The sequence below is a fragment of the Gobius niger genome (genome assembly GCF_951799975.1).
Source record: "Gobius niger genome assembly, chromosome: 10".
Lineage (NCBI taxonomy): Eukaryota > Metazoa > Chordata > Actinopteri > Gobiiformes > Gobiidae > Gobius > Gobius niger.
Genome location: NC_136861.1, coordinates 1,476,520 through 1,498,258, shown reverse-complemented (window position 1 = coordinate 1,498,258; position 21,739 = coordinate 1,476,520). Strand labels below are relative to the sequence as shown.

The window sequence follows — 21,739 nt, the reverse complement described above, 5'->3', positions numbered from 1 at the left end:
TTTTGGAAAAACTAACATTGTGAATCTCAGAATCCTGAGAATCTCAGAGTGAATCACTGTCAGGACGTTGATTTGCATCAAAAAGGATGGGCCTGTGCACTACTTACGATCTGTTTCTCCGTGTACTTGTTAGAGCTGAGCAGGTTGACTGCTTCCATGTGCCCAAAGTCAATGTCATGGCCCAGGAGGAAGATGAACAGCAGCTTGCACACGTACTTCTTCTTACTGTAGCCATCCAGCGCTTTATCGCCCTTAAACTTGGAGCGGATGTTGGCCAGCTCTTTGTTTATCCTTTTGATCTCAGCTTCCTTGCTCTTACCTATGGAGAAAAAAAGTCACAGATTTTTTTTTAAATTGACAAAAACACAAGACAACACATAGAAAATATAAAGTAAACTCCACTCAGAAAAGCCCCTCTTATGAACAGTAAGGAATGAACCACATTTATACAGATATTCACCAAGTTCATCACTAACTGTCAGTGCTGCTGCATCATCCATACTTCTATCTTCTTTTCCCATCAAACTTTAGGTAGGATGTTCTTTCTATTTTTCGTTTCGGTGAATTGCCTTCGTCAACAGAGGGTTGAAAAATAAGACAGTGATGGGCGAGTAAAGCCTTGTAACACTTTGTGGCTTTCCTGGCAAAAAAGTGTCATAAGGTTTAAAGTCTCTGAGCTGTTTCATTCTGTTTGAACGCTGACCTCTTGTGGACAAACTTTATTATTGCGACTTCTCATGAACAAGACTGAAGCCTCAACACAATCATGTGTGCAAGGGAAGTGTGGAACAGACGATTTGCAGCCTGATGCTGATGTTTGAATGATCAAATCAATCATAGGCCGATAAATATGAGTCATTTTCTTTGTACCAAGCTCCAGTGGGCGGGGCCGACTCATCACCTGGGGCTCTGCTGCTCAAAGGTAAGAATCAATGCGGGATCTTTTTATTTCATTCAGTCAGGGCTAATTGTACACTATTTGCTGTAGATGGAGCTCCTCACATTTCCCTCACCTGGTCAGCCATCCACACCTGATTTAGTATCTCTTTAAAAGCAGGACATTGTAAAGAACAGGGAAAGAGTTTATTACAGCCTGGACATGGCTAAATGGGAAGTGGGAGAAATACAGCTCATTTATTTATCACTAATGATTTAAATTGTTGTTTTGGGCCTCATTGCTCAAGGCAGCCGTGAAACTCTCTGAGCCGATGACCCGCTTTGAGACACGATACGCAACTCACAGAATGAAGCCGTTTTCAAGACAGTCACGTGACCAGACCAGCTCTCGGTCTTCACTAGGGATGGTCCGATATGAAAATTTGCTGCCGATATCGATATCCGATATTTGCCTTGCTGCTGTGGCCGATATCCGATATTTGCCGATATTTATTTCGACGTTAAAAATCAATAGAAAGGCTCAAATGTGGTCAAGTTTGCAAATTGCTCCATTATTGGAATGTCTTATGCTTATGCCTGGGACACATCTCACACACCAGGATTAAACAAACAATCCCTTTTATTAGAAAAATATTAAAAAGACCAAATGCAATGTTGGAGTGAAATGTCATTTGGATTTTGGCTAAACATTTACTCAGACCTACTAATTATTATACTTTCACCCATGTCCTCTATTAATGGGAAACAGTGACACTGGGAATATGCTAGGCTACTATTTATTGTATTTTTTACTTAAACATGTAGCCTACCATGTTGTTTAAGCTACATGTTTTAACTTTAAACAAATCTGATGAACTTGTCTGTGGACACACTGCTATGTATGAAGCTTTGGAATTGCAAGAAATAGTCACTTTAACAGCACCTTATACTGAACTAATGAGGCCAGACTGAAGATTGAGAGTTGGTTTAGAGCTGGCAAAAGGCAAACAGTAGATTTACAAGATTAGCATGAGCTTTGATCTGCTTTGTTTTCAATGATAAATGCGCGAACGATCGCAGATGCGTCTAATTAAATATGTGCGAAAATGCGACATAACACCTCATTTTCACGGGTCATTAACATGACAAAAGTGGGCGCAGTAAACGTCAATACAGACATTATCATCACTGTAGTTAGACCTACATGATGACAGAAAGGTCATGTTTACGTGTTGTAGCCTTTAGCCTGTTAGAAGCTATGCTAGCGCTAACAAACAAAGTTATAAATCTGGCGTCAGGACGGAGAAACTTTTTCAAAACTCACCTCAGATGTAGCGACAAATAATCCATCAGAAAATGATTCCTGTTAATCCTGACTCAGAATTATGTCCATGGAGGCAGATTTAGTCCAGTTTGTTACAGCAGTAACTTGTGGCTCTGCATCTCTGTGGTGTCAAGTGTCCGCTCCACTTTGTTTAAACTTAGTAAAAACATACTTTCTTTTGGAGACGTGTGAATTTATGCTGGAGGTTCTTTATTTTTAGGAGCCACTGTTTATTTTAGATAATTTGAATAAACTGTTCCCCCAGTCAGGTCAGTGTAGCCCGTCTACAAGCTGCTGCTTTCAGGTGCGCTACGACATTACGGTGCAGTAAATAATTAAAAGAAAAAAGAAAATATCGGCCGATATTTCCCAATATCGGACCGATACCGATATGTCAAAAAATGACAAATATCGGCCGATAATATCGGCGGCGCCGATATATCGGCCATCCCTAGTCTTCACATGTGCAGATGGGAGCCATTTATTCTTTGCAAAAAATAGCAAAATACTTCGTCCAGTTTGCAGTTCTACTTCAAGATTATTTTCCACCCAAAATTAGCTCGTTCCGATAAACGCTCTAGGAGGAGATTTTGTACGAAGTGAAAAATAGAGGTGGAAATGGCCGACGTCCAATATGGATGAATAATATTTTTTGCTCAACTTGTCATGATGCACGTCTGTACCGATTTTTAGGATTCTACGACAAAGTTCATTTTTGCCCGTGTCCTATCTCGCAATGTTACAAAAAAACTGAGGTGGCGCTAACGCGCAATTATTTTGAAATTCAAAATTTGGAAATAGTCAAAAGTTGTGTCGGATCGGGTTTGAATTTTGGGCCAAAATCTGGGACTTTTGGTTTCCCCTTACGCGGGTACCATAAACTATTTCGGAAAGCACTCGTGCATTCCTACCTCATGGTAGAGGTCCTGGGTCACGGACGGGCACTGACGGGCACTGAAGTGACCAGTCGCCCATTGACTTTTATGGGCTCTGTACAATTACAATGTTTTTTTTCTGATACATGTGCACGTGCACGACAAGAGGAGTGCGTTAGTGCATGTTTGATAGGAGGCGAGCGCGCACTTTGGGGGAGTGCCCCCGCTTCGCTCTGCACCCCTATACGATTACAAGAGGCATCAGGGCTGGCGAAGGGCCTAACTAAAATGTGTCAAAATTCAGTTTCGGTCAGTTTTCTCCAAAGTAAGTTCATTTTCAGCTTGTTTTGGTTCTGATTTTATTTATTGTCTATTTTTGACAGTTTGTTTTGTATCACAATAATATAGTTAGTAAATGCAGTTATGGAGCTTGTGCAGGCCTAGTCAAAAGCAAAAGCTTTCTTCAGTGTAGTAATTATAATTGCACTGTACGCAATTTACACCCTTCACATCACCAGGGCTGTGCCTGTTCCCCTTTGGCTTTGCATCGGTCACATGTAAGTGAGGCCAAGTGATGTTTGACAGTGAGGGAGACGCTCACATAGAGCACAGGGGGCGAGCAGCCAGAGCACAGAGTCCAGCTCCAAACCAGTGTCTGACGTTATTCATTTGACCTTAACAGGTCAAAATTGAGATTTGACCTGGCCAAGAGGCAGGAGCACAAAGATCCATAAAACAGTTCACACAGACCAGAGAGAAGACAAATACAAAATGCATCGGCAAGTTCTGCAACAACCACAGCGTTGTACCAATTGTACCATCAACTTCAGTTTTAGCGAGCTGGAGAAAAACTGGTCCTGGTCCTCACACTAACCGCCTCGTTTCATAACTTGTCTTTGAAATTATTTTTGTATTGAATTTCAAATCTGGCTTGAGTTCATTTTAATAATAGATAAAACAGACATTTTGTGATGTGTTGTCAATGGCGTGGAAGTAGGAGGTCCACGGATTGAGAACCACTGCTGTAGGCTGTTTGGGAGATCAAAAAACATAACGGCCTATATATCACAATGGGCCTTTCCAACCTCTTCATATGGGTGTCGCTCGGGCCCTAATGCTTTGCTAGTTCATATTCCCAATGAAGCCTTTATTGATTACAATGTGATTTTTTGCAAACCACCAGAAATATATAAAATTGTGCAGACTTACATCTTATTTCAGAATGCTCGAATAAATTACAAGACCGTCAAACGTCACACCTTTAAATATGATGATGATATCGATGATGGATAATATGTGCATGTGGGAATTGGATCGAGATACAGATCCCATTCATTAGACATTAATTACTTCTTTGTTTCCCTGATTAATTGTGAGTTAAACCGTTAACTTTAACAGCAGTTTTTGAGGATTTGTTTTTTGTTGTTTTTGCGACCAGGGCTGGGTACTGTTACATTTTTCGATACCAGTACTTTAAAGGGGCTAGATGCAAGCTAGTCATTTTATACTCACTACTGCCACCTCAGGTCTTATGCGTAACTGCAGCATCTTTATTAAGCTCGGGCGTGAAGGCACATCGGCCCGAATGAACACCTTTCTGAGTGACAGTGCAGGATTTTAGAGGCAGTTGTGGTGAACAGGTCTGAGCTCATTCTACACATTAGGACATGGCTGGAACATGTAGGGGGAGGAACATACTTAAACTCTGTATAGTCCCTTTAACGATCCTTGTTTTTTGATACCAACACCTGCTCAATACTTTTTCCGATACCCATTACCCAAACTAAAATATGAATTTATCTAGAACCAGAAAACTGAGCAATAATGTGCGGAAGATCTACTTTGGCGATATATTAAACAACCTTAACATGTTCAGCACTCCTTCCATCCTTCACAACAAATCTCCACACCTGGATACCAACATAGACTTTGCTTATATCTGACAGTGAAAAAGATAATACAATGCATGGATGGAAAGACCTCGAAGCTCAGCTTTACTGGTGTCTGTCTGTACAGGTGCGTCATCCAAAAACCAAAGCTCAGAAAACAGAAGAATGAAGCAGCTAATGATATTAATCACAACAAGCCACACACTGAAATACAGCCATTGTCAGCTAGTTTAGAAATGGAACAGCTGCTAAGTGGAATAAACCTCGACTCCAATGCAATGGAGCCTTTAATGCACTTTAAAGCACTTTTTGGTTTGCAAAAGCCATTCTTTTAGTCAAAATCAGACAGAAGACTTCAGCTAGTTAACTGCAAATTGAAAGTAGCTATTTAGATGAGCCTTTGTTTCCCCCCCTAATTTTTAATTTGCTATCTTTTGTAGCAGATTAAATAGCTCATGACAGATGTTTTACAGCCTGTCTGTATGACAAAGAATAATTATCTGTCATAAAATCACTGTAAAGCTCAGAGAGAAGAAGCTGGCGTGTTCAACCAGTAGATTGTGATCTACTGGTTGAACTGATATAATAATGATAATAATAATAATAACAGTAAATATATATATTTTTTTAAATCAATAAAAGTCATGCTAACAATTAACAGCCACCACTGTGTTGGAGGATTGAAAAGAGCTTGAAAAGAACAAAGTGTAGGACAAGGTTCTCCAACACCACCTGGCTCATGACGTTTCACACACAAGAACAAGTGTCAGGTGCCAGGTTTGGATTCATGTCAATGACACTGGTTTGTATATGCATCAGAGACTGCTACTAAATCAACACTGTCCCCAAGCCTGGAGGTCTGTGACAGGGAGCCGGATGTAGAAAGAAGGATCTATGCAGGTAATCGTCTCTGTTCGGACCAGAGAAGTGACATGTTGATGGAGGACGCTCTCCATCTGTCCATGTTCTCCTGAGCTTATCATCATCTCCAAATGAGCAGAACTACGCGCACCGGGCCATGGCCCTGTTCATAAGAAGGTACAGAACATAAGGAAAAGAAAAGCGTGACTTACAGTTCCTGATGTCTGAGATAAAGACTGCTAATCCGCGCATTCCATCTCCTTTGGACACAGCAGGCATTTTGGCAGGTTTGTGTCCTTATCCGCTCTATCCAGGAACAGTGTCAGAGCCTCAGGAGCAGTCCTCTGGTCAGGGCCTGTGGTCCGAGCGAGTGTGAGGCAAAGGTACAATGTAGAGAAGCTTAATGACGGACACTAGCTCCACTACTGCAGTTTCCCTCAAACACTCCGTTTCCGCTAGCTACCGCAGCTATTTCATTCAATGGCTCCCGGCTGGGATTAGAGGGACACCGGCGGAGAGGGGCCACAATCCGATCCCACCACGGCAGGACCTTCGGGGAACGCAAAAGTAAAGAGGGTTCTGGAAATTAGCGCTGAATAATGAGTAAGACTTTAGGTCACGCACGGCAAAGCTAGACTACCAGCTAGCTAGCTAGCTGCCTAGCAGTATCCTTCAAATGTAGCATACATCACCGCAGCGCGGAACAGCACTACGCGAACACTAGCCCGCTGAGAGGGGCTTGAGAGGGGCTGAAGGCGGGCTGAAGGCGGGCTGAAGACGGGCTGAAGACGGGCTGAAGACGGGCTGATGGGGGTGCGATGCCTTCGAAGTCTCCAGCCTCCACTTCGGAGCTCAGATACTGGATAAGGCTCGTGACCGCAGCTCCAACAGCGCGCACGCGCACGCAGATGAGCTTCGGCCTTGGGTTCAGCGGTCAGCAGCACAGCGCCCCCTCCTGGCCTGAGCAAAAAGCATCATGGTGCAGTGAGATGATGGTGTAGGCCAGATATATGAAGTGTATACAGCATGGAGGGCCACAGATGATGGCACGTGCACTAACATATTTAACTGGGTCCATCCCTCACCTTCCACAAGCTTGGAACCTTAAAGCCAGCTCTGTCTCACATAAAATGTTCGTTTTAGAGGTTTTAATGGCGTAATATTATGATATTTGAAGGAAATGTTTGTGAAAGAACCATCCATTCTTTCACATTCACAGTTTCTTTCCTGTAATGGTGTGAGCTCATAAGGGTCTAGTCTAAGCAGGACTTTGTTGTAGACCAGGGGTAGGCGAGTTTGCTTTGATGGAGGGCCAATTCTCTTCATCGTCAAAAGACCCAGGGCCGAACCCCCCAATTAGGCTACAATACTTACTATTTGGGTGTCCTTTTAAGATAAAATAAGGTAATAAAATAAGGCCTCCATTTATTGACCTCCATTGTGAGGTCAGTAAAGTTCTATCTTATCTTTATTGATCTCACAGTGGAGACATCCACAGTTTAGATTTGTTAAAGGAACTGACAGTGTTTTTCACCTTTTTGAGTACTTTAACAGGCATTTGATCTCTGATTTGTGCAAAGTTGAGGGCCAGAGGTTCTACGCTGAATGGCCAGATTTGGCCCCTGAGCCTGACGTTGCCTGTTGTATAGTCTATGTCGAAGTAGGCAATTTTTACGTCATGGAGGGACGATTTTCATCATTGCCAAACCACCAAGGGCCGAACCTCACCACTGTAGCCTAAATTAAAGAACTTTCTGCAAATGCCAAGTGACTCTCAAGTGGTATTGGCTTCATTACCCTCGGATGACAAGCCACGACCCAAATACAACCGTATTTTGCCATATATCATATAAAATATTGTAATTTCCACACAGCCTTTTAGATATGCTTTTAAGAGATCAAAACAACCCAATAACAATCATTTGAACAGACTCTGGTGTGTTTCCATGTAGTTTCAGATGGAAAATATGAAAAATACAAATTGAAATTGTTGTCAGCTATTTTAGTAATCGACTAATCGTTTTCTGGTTTACGCAGCCTTAAATATAGAAAAAAAAAATGTAAAAGAACATTTTGCATGTGATGAAAGAGTACCAAAAATGTGAGGGAAAAGTGGCAAAAGAGTGACGAAAAAGCAACTTAAACACCACAAAATAGCAACCAAAGAATAACAGAAGAGTGACAGACATTTGACGAGAATGTGACAAAATAAAACAAATAAGCAATGAAGCAATGAAAAGAAATGTCAAAAAAGTGACTACTACGTGCATGGCAACAACGCACGGAAAAGATAAAAGTTTGGGTAAAGAGAAAATGCACTTGGCTAAGGCAGGAGTCCATCCATCCATCCATCTTCTTCCACTTGTCCGTTTCTGGGTTGTGGGGGCAGCTGTTGGAGCTGCCCAAATCACATTGCACCAGCCCCTTATGGCTCCTCTTGCAGGTGGTGGGTCCACAGAAGGACGGCCTCACGATTAACCGGGCCTGTTGGTCTCTCATAAGGGGCTTCTGAACCGCTCTTTGTCCGACCCGTCACCTATAGGACCTGTTTGCCATGGGAGACCCTACCAGGGACACGAAGCCCCCGACAACAGAGCTCCCAGGATCCTTCGGGTGCTCAAACCCCTCCACCATGTTAAGGTGGCAGCTCCAGGAGGTGAAGGCAGGGGTTAAGAGGTTCAAAAATACGGACACTATTTATCTCATGTTTAGAGTGCTTTAATAGGTATTTGATCTCTTATTCGCATAATAATATTTCTTAAAATCGTCTCAGGGCCCAGAGGTTCTGTCCTGGAGTGCCGAATTCGGCCCGCGGGCCTGACGTTGCCTATCACTGTCGACTCTCTCACAGGGGCGTGGCGGCCGCGGGGACTGTCCAATCACATGGCCGCGCTTCGTCTGTGGGCGGGAAGTGGGCGTGTTCCAGGAAGTGTTTTAGTTTAGTGAAGTCGCATCATCTCACGAGGCCAAGCGCAGAACGAAATGGCGGCCACAGCGGAGAGGATGGAGGTACATCTTCTTTACAATTCTTTCATTTTCTCTCACCTATAGTCCTGCTTTGGCTCGTTTATCTGGGTTTTTCTCTTCTATTTTGTCATTCGGTTTATTGTGTAACGAGTCTCTCGGCCAGGCGGCCCTGATAGGCGTAACGCTGCTCACCATTGTCTGTGTCTAACGTCGGTGTAACTCTTAATATCTCTTTCGACTTCGTAAGAGCGTAGTTTTCGGAGAGGAGATGGCCCTGTGCGTTTCCTCTGTTCGCTGGTCTGAGTCGGCCCCGGGTGAAGTGCGCAGTTGTTCGCGCGCTCACAGTTAGCAGGACACCGCATGGGTTAGCTCATATGGGTTAGCTTCATGCTAGGTGCTCCGGCTGCCGACTCATTCCATTATCCTCGGATCAAACACCTTTCACTCAGCGTTTAGCGAGTTTCTCTGATTCATTTGTTGCGTCGCTCACTGGGTCTAGTCCCTTCCCGCCCGGCGTTAGCTCCAGTGAAGAAACCCTTGAGTTCTCCTTCAAAGACCATTACAACGCCGGTAACGTGGGCTTTGTTGTACACGACGAATGAAGGCGTTTGGGGATGTAGTCTCCCTGTGAAGCAAAGATAAAGTCTCCCCATGAAGTGTCAGTAATCAACATTTAGCGGTGAAGTTTTATTGATTATTCAGGATAATCCAAAAGACCTGTGATCGGTAACTATCGGGTTTACCCTAACCTGTGGGTGGGATTGTATCAACTTCTTCCCATTCCTATTTGGACATATATTCTTTTTTTTCTTTTTTTTATGTTTAAAATGAAATGGCTCAGTTGTGAGGTCCAAATAAACTACGGATATTCAATACATTTTATGCCGATACCATAAATTGTTACTTATTAACCGATACCATATTGTGTTGTACAAAAGCTTTGCTATTTTAAATATATTGAAGGAAAAAAATGCTGTGGCAGCTCTGCAAACGCTATAACGTTTAATAATCACTGCATAAATTTACATTTGTGTTACTTGTTTGTTGCCTTCATTGAATCTTTAGAGTGGGAGCAGAACATTGGCTGAGTCGAGCAGCGTAAGTAACAACGCTGTACTTTGTATAATGCATAATGAGCCATTTGCTGTGGCATCTTTTTCCAGGCTTTGCTTTTGTTTTTATTCACACACCATGGTATCGGCCTGATACTCTGAGCCCATGTATCAGTATTGGATCAAAATGTAAAAAAAATGGTATCGGAACAAAGGGTTAAGGCGATTTGTGTAGTGCATCTTCACCTCTAACCCGTGTCATTGATTGATTACCAATTTAAATCGTTTAATTGTTTTAAGTTTTGGCAGAATCTAGTCCAACTTCGGTCTATTTGAGGGCCTTGGCTGCAGTTAAGCTCTGATTGGATCTTGATCCAGGCCTGGTGGTGGGATGTAACGATGCACCCAAGCCCTGAGCAAGACCCCCATTTCATTTAAAAAATTACCTTTTGGTCTTCTAAAAAATGTACTAAAATTTACAATTACAACTTTTTACACATTAAATCGACTTTAAATAAATTTTTCGATGAATCGTCACATGCTTAAGAGGGAGAACCCGTTTTGTGTGATTTTTGACCACTTGTAGGAAGAATGAATACATCAAGTGATTTTCAGTTTGCACATTTGTAGCCATTAATGTCAAATAAATATTGTATGGTTGGGTTTCAGATGATTTCCCAATACTTTATGGCCCTATAAAACTAAAGTGTCTAAACAAGAATAATGGGGGGGGGGGGAAATAGTTTGATGGGTCTAGGGAATTAAAAATCCTCTCAAAATCCAACCACCAAATTGGTTATTGTAGAAATGTCTAAATATCAAAGCTGTAGTTAATAACTCCATTATTTAGAACTGCCAGTTGATCGATCTGAAGAAAATATTGTCCCGGATTCCTAGACGTTCCCAAAGTCGAATCGATCAGATTCTCACCAGGCCTCCATAATAATAATGATAATAATAATTATAATTTATTATTTTTATGTATTTATTTTTTAATTATCCTACAATAGCATAAAAATCAGCAGCCAGCAATGACTGTAAAATGAAATACTGTTCATTTTATTAAATGTGTTCTTCCTTTACAAACCCTTTGGTAGGACCTTTGGGGGATTCCCTGTAGTACCTCTGAGGCCCACCAGGGGCTCCGGACCCCACTTTGTGAACCACCGTCCTAAACAATATTAATTTTGTAAAAAGCCTTTGAATTCTTTAGGTTTTTTGAATCTCTGTAGTTACCTGCGTAAAATCCCACATTACCTTTGCAGTAAAATAAAGTAGGCTCTTTTTAAAGCTAGCGTGCGGCTGGTTTAGAAACGCTCACTGTGGCTTGGCATTCTCCTTAATGTCTTGCTGAATGAAACTTGGTCACAGTGACGAGTGGATCCATCTGTTTTCCCAGGTTTCGCAGGGTGAGAATTCTGCCAAGCCGGCGGCAGAAGATATGACCTCAAAAGACTACTACTTTGACTCATACGCCCACTTCGGGATCCACGAGGTACCGCTCTTTCTGATCACTTCCCTGTGTTTATCGGAGGCAGTGTTCTCATTCTGCTGTGCTCTTGCAGGAGATGCTGAAGGACGAGGTGCGCACTCTGACCTATCGTAACTCCATGTTCCACAACAAGCATCTTTTTAAAGACAAGGTGGTGCTGGACGTGGGCAGCGGGACAGGCATTCTCTGCATGTTTGCAGCAAAGGCTGGAGCAAAGAAGGTCATCGGGGTAAGTCTGTCACCTTATTTTCTTTCCATCAAGTGTGTGTGTGTGTGTGTGAGAATCTGGATTATCTGAGTGGCCTGATAGAACACACATGCTACATGAGTGCAGTCATGCTATTTGATCGTAATTTAACCAAATGTATATTAGATTTAGTAAAGTTCACTGACAGCCTTAAACAGCCTGGGAATACTCCTGCTGCTGTGTGCGCTGGAATCCTTTCAAACTGCATTTGGGGACCAATCACAGAACGAGGAAGGACGGCAAGACGATGACGCACTATTCGACTTACGGAAGCGTGAAGTTTATTTACGGATTAATAAATGAAAACATTTATTTATGGATTCCAACATGACGGCAGCAGACACAACGCCATCTTTCGATCAAGCTTTAGACCATGGTCTAAATGGTTTAACTCGAAGGTTTGCAGCGGATACGTCATCTGATACGATTGGCTAGGGCTACATGCAGACACATATAATAGACCTTTGTGGTGACCAATAAACGCTTATGGATGATTGTAAACCACACCTCTCCTACAAGAAAATGAATTGGCGGCCCCCAGACTAAATATCACTTGTGTTGTCTGGCGATAACCAGGCTACCTAAAACATGGACATATTGGCTCACTTCAGTCAGCCAAATAATCAGGGGTGCAACAGATCAAAAATCTCAGTTCAGACCGTTCCTCGGATCAGAGTCACGGATTGGATAATTTTTTGGATCAGCAAAAGGCGTATTATATCCGTCCTTTAAACATGGACCAATGACCATCAATAAAAAGAAAACTCTATTAGTAATATTAAATGTATCAGACAATTAAATATATTCTAAAGTAAATAAACTGTACAGTCAATGTTACTTCAATAACCAGCAATATGCCTATAGGATTGTACCATATCCTCTTTCAATCCTTCAGCGATGGCTCCAGTGTCTGAGTGTTAAACGTCTCCTGCAGACTTCAGCGCTTGCCCGCACCTGTCACTGCCTCGGTGGGACGGAGCGCATAGATACGATGAAATGTGCATAAATGGCCCGACATGGAGGACTCTCAGAGAGGGGATGAACGTTGACGAGGGGGATGCTGAGTTAATAAGCCTCTATCATTATCAGCTATTCTCAGGGTTTGGTTTTGTGCCCAGACAACTTGGGAGCCGTGCGCTCTATCCAACCGCTTTCCTTCATCATTCAATTTGACAGGGAAGCCAAAATGTTCCCATTTAAATAACGCTGGGTTCAAGCTCCTCCGTTCCTCCGCTCGCCACGACCACGCTGTGTGTGGACTGGCCGTGCGCACAACTTTTTTTCCCATAAGTCAATCCGCGGATCCTCGCCCCGAAGATATTGATCCGAACGGATCAATGACGATCTGTTGCACCACTACAAATAAACAAATCTTTCAAAAATAAGCTGAGCAAGTAGAATGGATGTTTACAGGTGAGCCTAGATTTGAACAATAATGTAATGGTGCTGTGGCTTCTGTTTATAGATCGAGTGCAGCAGCATCTCTGATTATGCTGTGAAAATCGTTAAGGCCAACAAACTTGATGACGGTAAGTTCCTTTTTGACACATTGTGACTGGTCACAATGTGGTTTAACTGGTGGGCAGGGACAGTCTGTCCATTTCTTTTAAAACATACTAAAGTCTCTTATTGTGAACCCTTAAGGGTGACTGTGTTTAACTCCAAATCAAACTGCCCCAGGGTGATCTCCAATAACCTCTTTCTCTACTCCTGCATGTTTTCCAGTGGTAACCATCATCAAGGGGAAGGTGGAGGAGGTGGATCTGCCCGTGGACGGAGTGGACATCATCATCTCTGAGTGGATGGGCTACTGCCTCTTCTACGAGTCCATGCTTAACACGGTCATCTACGCCCGCGACAAGTGGCTGGTACGTGCGACCCACCTGACCGTAGTTCACCTTTAGCTTCATGTTAGCTGGTGTCGAACTATTGGATCATACACATGGGGCTCCTAAACTGGCTTCCAATCATTGTTTTGATATTTTACCAGGGTTTGCGCCGGGACATTAAAATTCATTAAAACAATCTGGTTGTTTTTTCTGATACTAGTACTTTAATGATACTTGGTCTTCAATACTGATACCTGAATAATACATACAAATCCTTTAATTGAGCTGAAACAACCAAGTGGCTTCCTTTTTATAATGCTGTCCCTGGACCAACAGCATCTAAATATGAAGAATTTCAGCACCTGCTTAAATTGAAAATGGGTAATTTCCAAAGGTGGTGCGATTAGCACAATGGTGAATGCGGTGGACTTTTCTTTTTGTATGTTTCTAACTGAGGTGTGATCTTTCAGAAACCAGACGGGTTGATCTTCCCTGACAGAGCGACCCTGTATGTGACGGCCATTGAAGACCGACAGTACAAGGACTACAAAATCCACTGTAAGTTCTTTTCTCCTCCTGCGTGGTCGTCGTCTGGTGCACTGTGTTCGTTTGCTAAAGGCAATCACTTCTTTCCTCAGGGTGGGAGAATGTGTATGGCTTTGACATGTCGTGCATCAAGGAGGTGGCCATCAAAGAGCCCCTGGTGGACGTGGTGGACCCCAAGCAGCTGGTCAGCAGCGCCTGCCTCATCAAGGTCTGTCTGCATTTCTGTAAACTGGATGGGAGTGGCTTGAGGGCGGAAATTTGTAATGTTTATATCACTAACAATTTATTGGTTCAAAAGTACTTCATTAATGATTTAGATTCTTTTCCAATTAGCACTGTGAAAAAATCAATTTCGCACAAATGACTTTTCTTGATGGTTGACTTATAGTTCGCTGACTCCTTTAGGAAATGGGACTGTGGTTTCTTTATTTGAATGTGAATGAAGTGATGGCCTTTGTTCCCAAATATGAAGTGTGTAGTTTATGAGAGTTAAATTTGGCATATGTATCTTTAACAAAGGTGATTGTAGGGTATCATGTGCCATCCATGGAGTATTGCAGTATATTTTTTCACGTTATTGTTATTGTGAGCCTTTTCTGTGATCATTAGTTTGTAGTGTGCGTGGAAAGCCTTAGCAATGACTATTTCAGGCTTGAGCTCTTCCTGGTTGCGTGTACTCACCTATAAGTTGGGCCAAGCCGTGTGAGGAAATGGCTTTATCCACATTTGGTTTGTTGTTCCTGTATGACTTATGGTCTGTGTGAACCTTTCAGGAGGTGGACATCTACACGGTGAAGGCAGACGACCTGACCTTCACGTCGCCCTTCTGCCTCCAGGTGAAGAGGAATGACTACATCCACGCCCTGGTCACCTACTTCAACATCGAGTTCACCCGCTGCCACAAGAGGACCGGCTTCTCCACCAGTGAGCACTACAACATACATTATCCAATCACTACGCTTGTGTAAATTAGGATTTGTTTTTGTACCATTCCATACCGTTATGAAAAAAGGACATTCAAATGGAAATGTTGTCAACGTTTTAACCTACGCTATCCTGTGTCATTAGACTTGTACTAGCGTTGGTTGTTTGTGTAGTGTAACTGATGGTAACTGGGATATGCTCATTTGTCATAGTGTGAGTACATGCAATTCTCCTTAAGGCCAGCAGAGTGTGCCCCAGAGCAGAAGCACAGGGCAAAACTAAAGCTCTTCATCAGCCTGAACACCAGTTTGAAGGATTGGTTAGATGCAGAAGACAGAATCCCTTATGTCTTATATCCAGAAAATCACAACAAATAACTAATAACTAAAGTCCACAAAACAATCATATTTCTCTTCTCATTAAAGAATGAAGACTGAATCAAATTTTAGCTGTGAAATGTTGCCTTGGCTTTTTAGTTCTTGGCCAGTAGGAGTACATGTTTCTGTGTATTTGATGTTAGTGAATGCTAAGCTAAAGAATAATGTGCTTTGTCCAGGCCCAGAGTCTCCATACACTCACTGGAAGCAGACGGTTTTCTACCTGGACGACTACCTCACCGTTAAAACGGGAGAGGAGATCTTCGGCACCATCAGCATGAAGCCCAACGTCAAGAACAACGTAAGTGTAGTAGTGATGATGGTGCATTATTCATTCACTCCACACTTGACGGTGGTACGCTGTGTGGATCAGTACCAGAGTCAAAGTATTGCTACTACAGGTGAAATATGAATCCAATTCAATCATTAGTAGCTAAATCAGATGTTTAAGTGAAACTGCTGAAGTATTTGCTGTCAAAAGTAGGTACATGGGTATGTGTATGGGAGTTCTAGCGAAAAGGACACCATTGTGAACCTGGCCCCTCATCATACACTTATGTACACTTGTTTTTCAGAGAGACCTGGACTTCACGGTGGACATAGACTTCAAGGGGCAGCTGTGCGAGATCTCCAAAACGTCAGAGTACAGAATGCGCTAAGGCGCCATAACATCAGCACTGGAGTTTGACAAACGGCCGCCGGGGGAGTCCAGCTTCCTCGCACCCTTTTTAAAGACTCTTTTTCGCCTCCTCATTCAGTCATCAGTATTTCCGGGTTTTCCCAAAAGTGCGGTCAGTGTCGTGCGGTGATGGGACAGTGCAGTAGTCGACCACAAGGGCACTGTCTACATGTGGTTCCTCCTCCGTGCATGTGTGATGCCTGTCGGTTCCATCAAATGACAGTTTAGTCTCTTTTCTGTGTCTTATTTCGTAAATAGGAGTTTTCTTTTTTCCAGACTCGTGGCTGTCCGAATGTCAGTGGGCCATGTTGTATTAGTATAGGAATAAGTTCATGTCATCTCACACATGCACATTATGTTTTTAGCCTGACAAATGTCGCTGAGGTCATTCCAACTGAAATAAAACGCTCTCTCCTTGGTTACTGCTCGAATGCCTAAAGACACATTGACCCAAAATTAACTGTTCTTTGTTTCTTATGCAGTTTTTAAGTAATAAATTTTTTTGGCTGGGAAAAAAACCTTGATGTTTCAGAAAGCTTTTGTTCCAAGATGGAGGGAGAGGGATTTACTTTGAAAAACGGATGACGACTTGAACATTTAGGAATCAATTTTCAAAGTCTGAAACTTTCTGTGGGAATTAAAGCAGAACTAACTCATGCCCCTAGAGGCCATAAGCAGCACTGCGTTTTTTTTACTCATTAATCGGAAATGCCACCCTGACAGAACAGACAAAGGGAGAGGGTTATTGTACATCTTTTTTTCACTCAAGCTTGGCTGTAAATACTGGTTGAGTGGCCCGTAGGCAGGACAGCTGCAATTGTAGTTTTGCATTGAGGAGCTTTTGGACATGAGCTGTTCAGTCTATAATGAACAGAGCAATAAAATAAAAAAATATTGAATGAAAAAAAAGAGTCCTCTCTCCAATTCTGATATAACTGATGTAAATTAGTAAATTTGACTAATTACTAACCACTCTTCTGTGGAAAAAGTCAGTCTATAAACAGTTCACTTCAAAAAGTATGTTGAAGAAAATGCCTTGTACTCATTGGTGTTTGGTATTGGCAAGTGCTAAAATCAAAGTACTTGTATTGGTTTTAGAAAAACGTACGTAGTACTGCTTGAACACAGCTTAAGGTTACTTCAGTACAGACCAGATCTGAACTGCAGCTCCGTGGCGCTCGTGCTTCACAGCTAGAAGGTCTGGGTTCGATTTACACCTGTGGAGTTTGCATGTTCTCCCTGTGTCTGTGCAGTTTTCCTCTTGGAACCCTTACTACTGAAACATATACAATAGGTTACCCTCTGGGGCCAGGACTCCCCTGAAAAAACGATTCACACAGGCTCTAGTTAGGTCGGCCTAAAGGGACTTTCGGCCTTAGAGCAGTCGGACGATGCTCTGGTAATTACTCGATTACTAGGTTTTTTTTACTTTATCTGCTAGCGGAGGAGGAGTGAGACCATTTACACTTAAAAATGAGTCAAACATCCATAAATATGTGATCAAGGTCCAGAATATTATACTTACTTATAATGTTACGATAAAGATACCGTAAGGGCTTTTCTTAACCAGAGGTTTGGTGGTTTCAGGACAGCGTCTGGTGTGTGAGCTCATGTAGTACAACAGTAGTTTAAAGTGATAGTCTGTAAGTTTGCAGTGAGGAGTAGTGACAATAGGAACAGAATTTTCAAAATTTAGCTATTAAGCTCTCTCCCCCTGTCTCCTGATTGGCAGGAAAAGCTCGTCTCATTGGTCAAAGTTGTATCCCAGGGATTCTGATTAGTTGCTGAAATCAGCAAAGGGAGGAACTTTCGGAAAAGTATTATTTAATAATACTTTAACTATAACTTATAACATTTAACCTTACAGACTATGACTTTAAATGGCAGAATATCATGGCGTGCATATACGTCATAGCTGACTCTGTTGTCAGAGAAGGTCTTATATGTTTGAAGTTTGACAAGTTTAATTAGATTGTATGGGGAAAATGTTTTGCATGTTGCTTGAAATGTAAATGGGAGTCAAATACCACTCCAAGGTATTGACACTGTCGACCACCCTCTGCTGACGGCCGAGAGACAAACATACCAGAGATGTAGACAGGAGTCATGGAACCTGTCATGAGTTTTGTGGGTCTTAGCTTTCAAATGAGGTGTCACTCTGGCCTATAGTCTGTAAGCTCTCCAGTCGAGAAGTTTTTAGATTTGGGTAAAGCTGAACTGGAGAGAATGCGCTTGGTTAATTGGTTCACTTCAGGTTTATTCAATAGTGCCTAAAGCTGTGGTTTAAGTGTTGACATAGTTTTTGTCTTTGAAACAAACTTCTTGAGCCTAAGTTCCCTTTGAGAGTTCCTGGGAAAGGTCTAGAAGTTGATGGGGAATCAGACTGGATGGTACTCCAATGGTCTTTACTTTTACTCGAGTAATTATTTGGGACCCAATACCTTTTTACTTCTACTCGTGTAAGTCATTTCAAAGGAACATTACTCTTGAGTATATTTCGGCTACTCTATCATGCCTTCAGTATGGACTTCAGTGTCAGACAATAAATGAATGACGATGACTTTACCATTACTTTTAAACCGCATCCTTCAAGTACCCCGGTATTCCTGCGCGTTGTGTGTAGTGACGAGGTGTATCCACATCGAGGCGCTATAGTTACATATTTAGGATGTACTTGGGCTGCACATGTTTAGTCTCAGTATATTTATTTGACCAGCATTTCATTTAACTTAAGTTGTTTTGGACGTTTTTAGCTGTGGGAATCCTTTTTTTTGTTTTTTTTTTTGTTTTTTTGCAGGTTTTGATCCAGTTTGCGCTCAACAAATGAAGCTTTCACCTGGAAACAAATATACAGCATATTCTTAAATAACGCAATAACGTGTACAGTTATTGCGCTGGTTGAACATTCCTACATAGATTTATATGGGGAATTGTAACTTCAAGTGCCAAATTTCTCAAAGGCATGTTATTCTCACACTGGAACTACATCTACTTTCTGAAATACTTAATGCTAGCCTGATTTATTGAGCTTTGAATCCCCAAAACAATCACTAATAGGTCCTTGATGCCTAATTTCCACTGTTTCCTGAACTGCGCACTAGATAATACCATGGTATTAGCTTAGCCCGCCACAATGTTCGGCTTTATCTCTCTTACAGGTTTGGAAACGCAAAAAATATTGTATACTTTGAAAGGAAAATGAAAAACACATCTGATAGGAGCGAAAAGTAGGAAAGAGGTACTGGAGTGCTTCGAGCGGCTCGTCATGGACCACATCAAGTCTGTTCTGGACCCACACCAGTTTGCTTATCGGTCCAATGGCCGACATTAGCTCAGCATTCAACACTATCATCCCACAGCAGCTAACACACAAACTGCTCCCCCTGGGGATCAACACATCACTGTGCACCTGGCTGCTGGGCCTTCTGACGGGGAGACCACAGGCTGTACGTGTCCTCCAGAACCATCACACTGAACACGGGGGCTCCCCAAGGCTGTGTGCTGAGCCCCCTCCTGTTCACTCTGCTGACCCATGACTGCGCTCCAAAGTACCACTCAAACCTCTTCATCAAGTTTGCAGACGGCACAACAGTGGTGGGCTTCATCAGCAACAGAGACGAGTCAAACTACAGGAGTGAGTGAGCAGTCTGGCCATGTGGTGCAGAACAATCTCTCTCTAAATGTGGAGAAGAAAAGGAGATTGTTGTGGACTTTCGAAGAGTGCGGGTCCAGCTCCTCTAACAATCAGCTGCAGTGGAGAGGGTGACCAGCACTAAGTTCCTGGGTGTGCACATCACAGAGAAGCTCTCCTGGACCATGCACACTACATCACTGGTCAAGAAAAGTAATCAGCGTTTCGACTTTCTCCACAAGCTGAGAAGATCCAGAGTCCCAGCCTCCGTTATGTGCAACTTCTGGACTATAGAGAGCACCCTGACCAGCTCCATCACTGTGTGGTTCTTCTACAGAGGGACTATAGAGAGCACCCTGACCAGCTCCATCACTGTGTGGTTCTTCTACAGAGGGACTATAGAGAGCACCCTGACCAGCTCCATCACTGTGAGGTTCTTCTACAGAGGGACTATAGAGAGCATCCTGACCAGCTCCATCACTGTGGTTCTTCTACAGAGGGACTATAGAGAGCGTCCTGACCAGCTCCATCACTGTGAGGTTCTTCTACAGAGGGACTATAGAGAGCACCCTGACCAGCTCCATCACTGTGTGGTTCTTCTACAGAGGGACTATAGAGAGCATCCTGACCAGCTCCATCACTGTGTGGTTCTTCTACAGAGGGACTATAGAGAGCATCCTGACCAGCTCCATCACTGTGTGGTTCTTCTACAGAGGGACTATAGAGAGCATCCTGACCAGCTCCATCACTGTGTGGTTCTTCTACAGAGGGACTATAGAGAACATCCTGACCAGCTCCATCACTGTGAGGTTCTTCTACAGAGGGACTATAGAGAGCACCCTGACCAGCTCCATCACTGTGTGGTTCTTCTACAGAGGGACTATAGAGAGCACCCTGACCAGCTCCATCACTGTGTGGTTCTTCTACAGAGGGACTATAGAGAGCATCCTGACCAGCTCCATCACTGTGGTTCTTCTACAGAGGGACTATAGAGAGCATCCTGACCAGCTCCATCACTGTGTGGTTCTTCTACAGAGGGACTATAGAGAGCACCCTGACCAGCTCCATCACTGTGTGGTTCTTCTACAGAGGGACTATAGAGAGCATCCTGACCAGCTCCATCACTGTGTGGTTCTTCTACAGAGGGACTACAGAGAGCATCCTGACCAGCTCCATCACTGCACTCCAGCACTGCCTCATGCCAAAGGAGCGCATCGTGAGAGCAGTGGAGAAGATCTGCGGAGCCCCTCTCCCCACCATTCAGGACATGTATTTTACCCGTCTCATCCGCAAAGGGGGCCCTACGCACCCATCACACAGTCTCTTCAAGATAATGTCTCCAGGGAGGAGACTGTGGAATCCACGGGCCAGGTCCAGTCGACTGAAGAACAGTTTCATACACCAGGCCATCAGGAAGCTGAACTACCTGCCCTCCCTGCCCTCCCTGCGCTCCCACTCCCCACCCCCCCGTTCCACAATCGAGGATGAGGGAAATATTATTTCAAATTATTCACAAATGGTTGGACAAATAAAAAGTCTTCTCTTTGAATCAGCTGCTCCTATTGTACTGTGAGAAACCTCTTTCTGCTTTTTGTTCATTCACTGTTTTGTTATTCATTGTTGAAGTATGTTTTTAATGTTTAGGATAAAGCCAGAGGATGTATGACGTGGGAGTTTTCTGTGCCTTCATGGATGGCGCCTGGCTGCATGCAAGAGGTAAGCATCACATGTTGAGGTGAGTTTTTCTAAATTAGAATAGAATTATTCAGAGTACCCTGACAATTTGCTCCATCCAACATTGTTCAGACGTCCGCCTGAAATGATACACATTAGGAAAGAGAAAAAGCAGGGAAACAACATGAGGCTGCCTCTGCCCTGGTCATGCAGCGACATAAGTGTAATCATCAAACATCATTACCAAACTGAACAGCGGAACCGCCCACTGTCTGAAGTGTACACAAGTACAAATGCAATATTTGGGGAAAGATGGACCTTTGCACTAAAGTGTATGTTGGACGCCATCTGGCCACTGTCTATATTAAGGATAAAGTTACTTTATAAAGGAATGAAAACGGAATCTCTTTTACTGATGGCTATTCTAACTATTCTCATAAAAAACTGAAACTACTGTATTATCAAACTATTCTTGTGTAACATGTTTGTATGTACA

General features: G+C 43.0%; 2 protein-coding genes across 3 annotated transcripts; one reads left to right on the top strand and one right to left on the bottom strand.

The window, feature by feature from the left end:
- Positions 1-77: 77 nt before the first annotated feature.
- Positions 78-6,743, bottom strand: LOC306969147 (AP-2 complex subunit alpha-2-like; the record flags this gene model as incomplete). The annotated part of the gene is made up of 2 exons (XM_079564747.1): positions 6,038-6,743; positions 78-319 (listed from the first exon to the last, which is right to left on the bottom strand). Exons 1-2 carry the CDS (start codon positions 6,102-6,104, stop codon positions 78-80), a joined length of 309 nt encoding a protein of 102 aa, XP_079420873.1. The 5' UTR covers positions 6,105-6,743.
- A 1,973-nt stretch (positions 6,744-8,716) lies between these two features.
- Positions 8,717-16,456, top strand: prmt1 (protein arginine methyltransferase 1). Of its 2 annotated transcripts, none has more exons than XM_079565455.1 (10): positions 8,717-8,834; positions 11,244-11,339; positions 11,410-11,565; positions 13,049-13,112; positions 13,309-13,451; positions 13,883-13,970; positions 14,051-14,166; positions 14,732-14,882; positions 15,439-15,560; positions 15,835-16,456. In XM_079565455.1, exons 1-10 carry the CDS (start codon positions 8,808-8,810, stop codon positions 15,916-15,918), a joined length of 1,047 nt encoding a protein of 348 aa, XP_079421581.1. In that variant the 5' UTR covers positions 8,717-8,807; the 3' UTR covers positions 15,919-16,456. The 2 variants fall into 2 exon arrangements, with proteins under 2 accessions (XP_079421581.1, XP_079421582.1); XM_079565456.1 differs by lacking the exon at positions 8,717-8,834 and adding an exon at positions 9,862-9,890.
- Positions 16,457-21,739: the final 5,283 nt, after the last annotated feature.

Coding starts and splice junctions, on each gene's coding strand:
- prmt1 (XM_079565455.1), top strand. CDS start 8,808: ATGGCGGCCACAGCGGAGAGGATGGAG. Junction 8,835..11,243: donor CCACAGCGGAGAGGATGGAG/GTACATCTTCTT, acceptor CTGTTTTCCCAG/GTTTCGCAGGGTGAGAATTC. Junction 14,883..15,438: donor GAGGACCGGCTTCTCCACCA/GTGAGCACTACA, acceptor TGCTTTGTCCAG/GCCCAGAGTCTCCATACACT.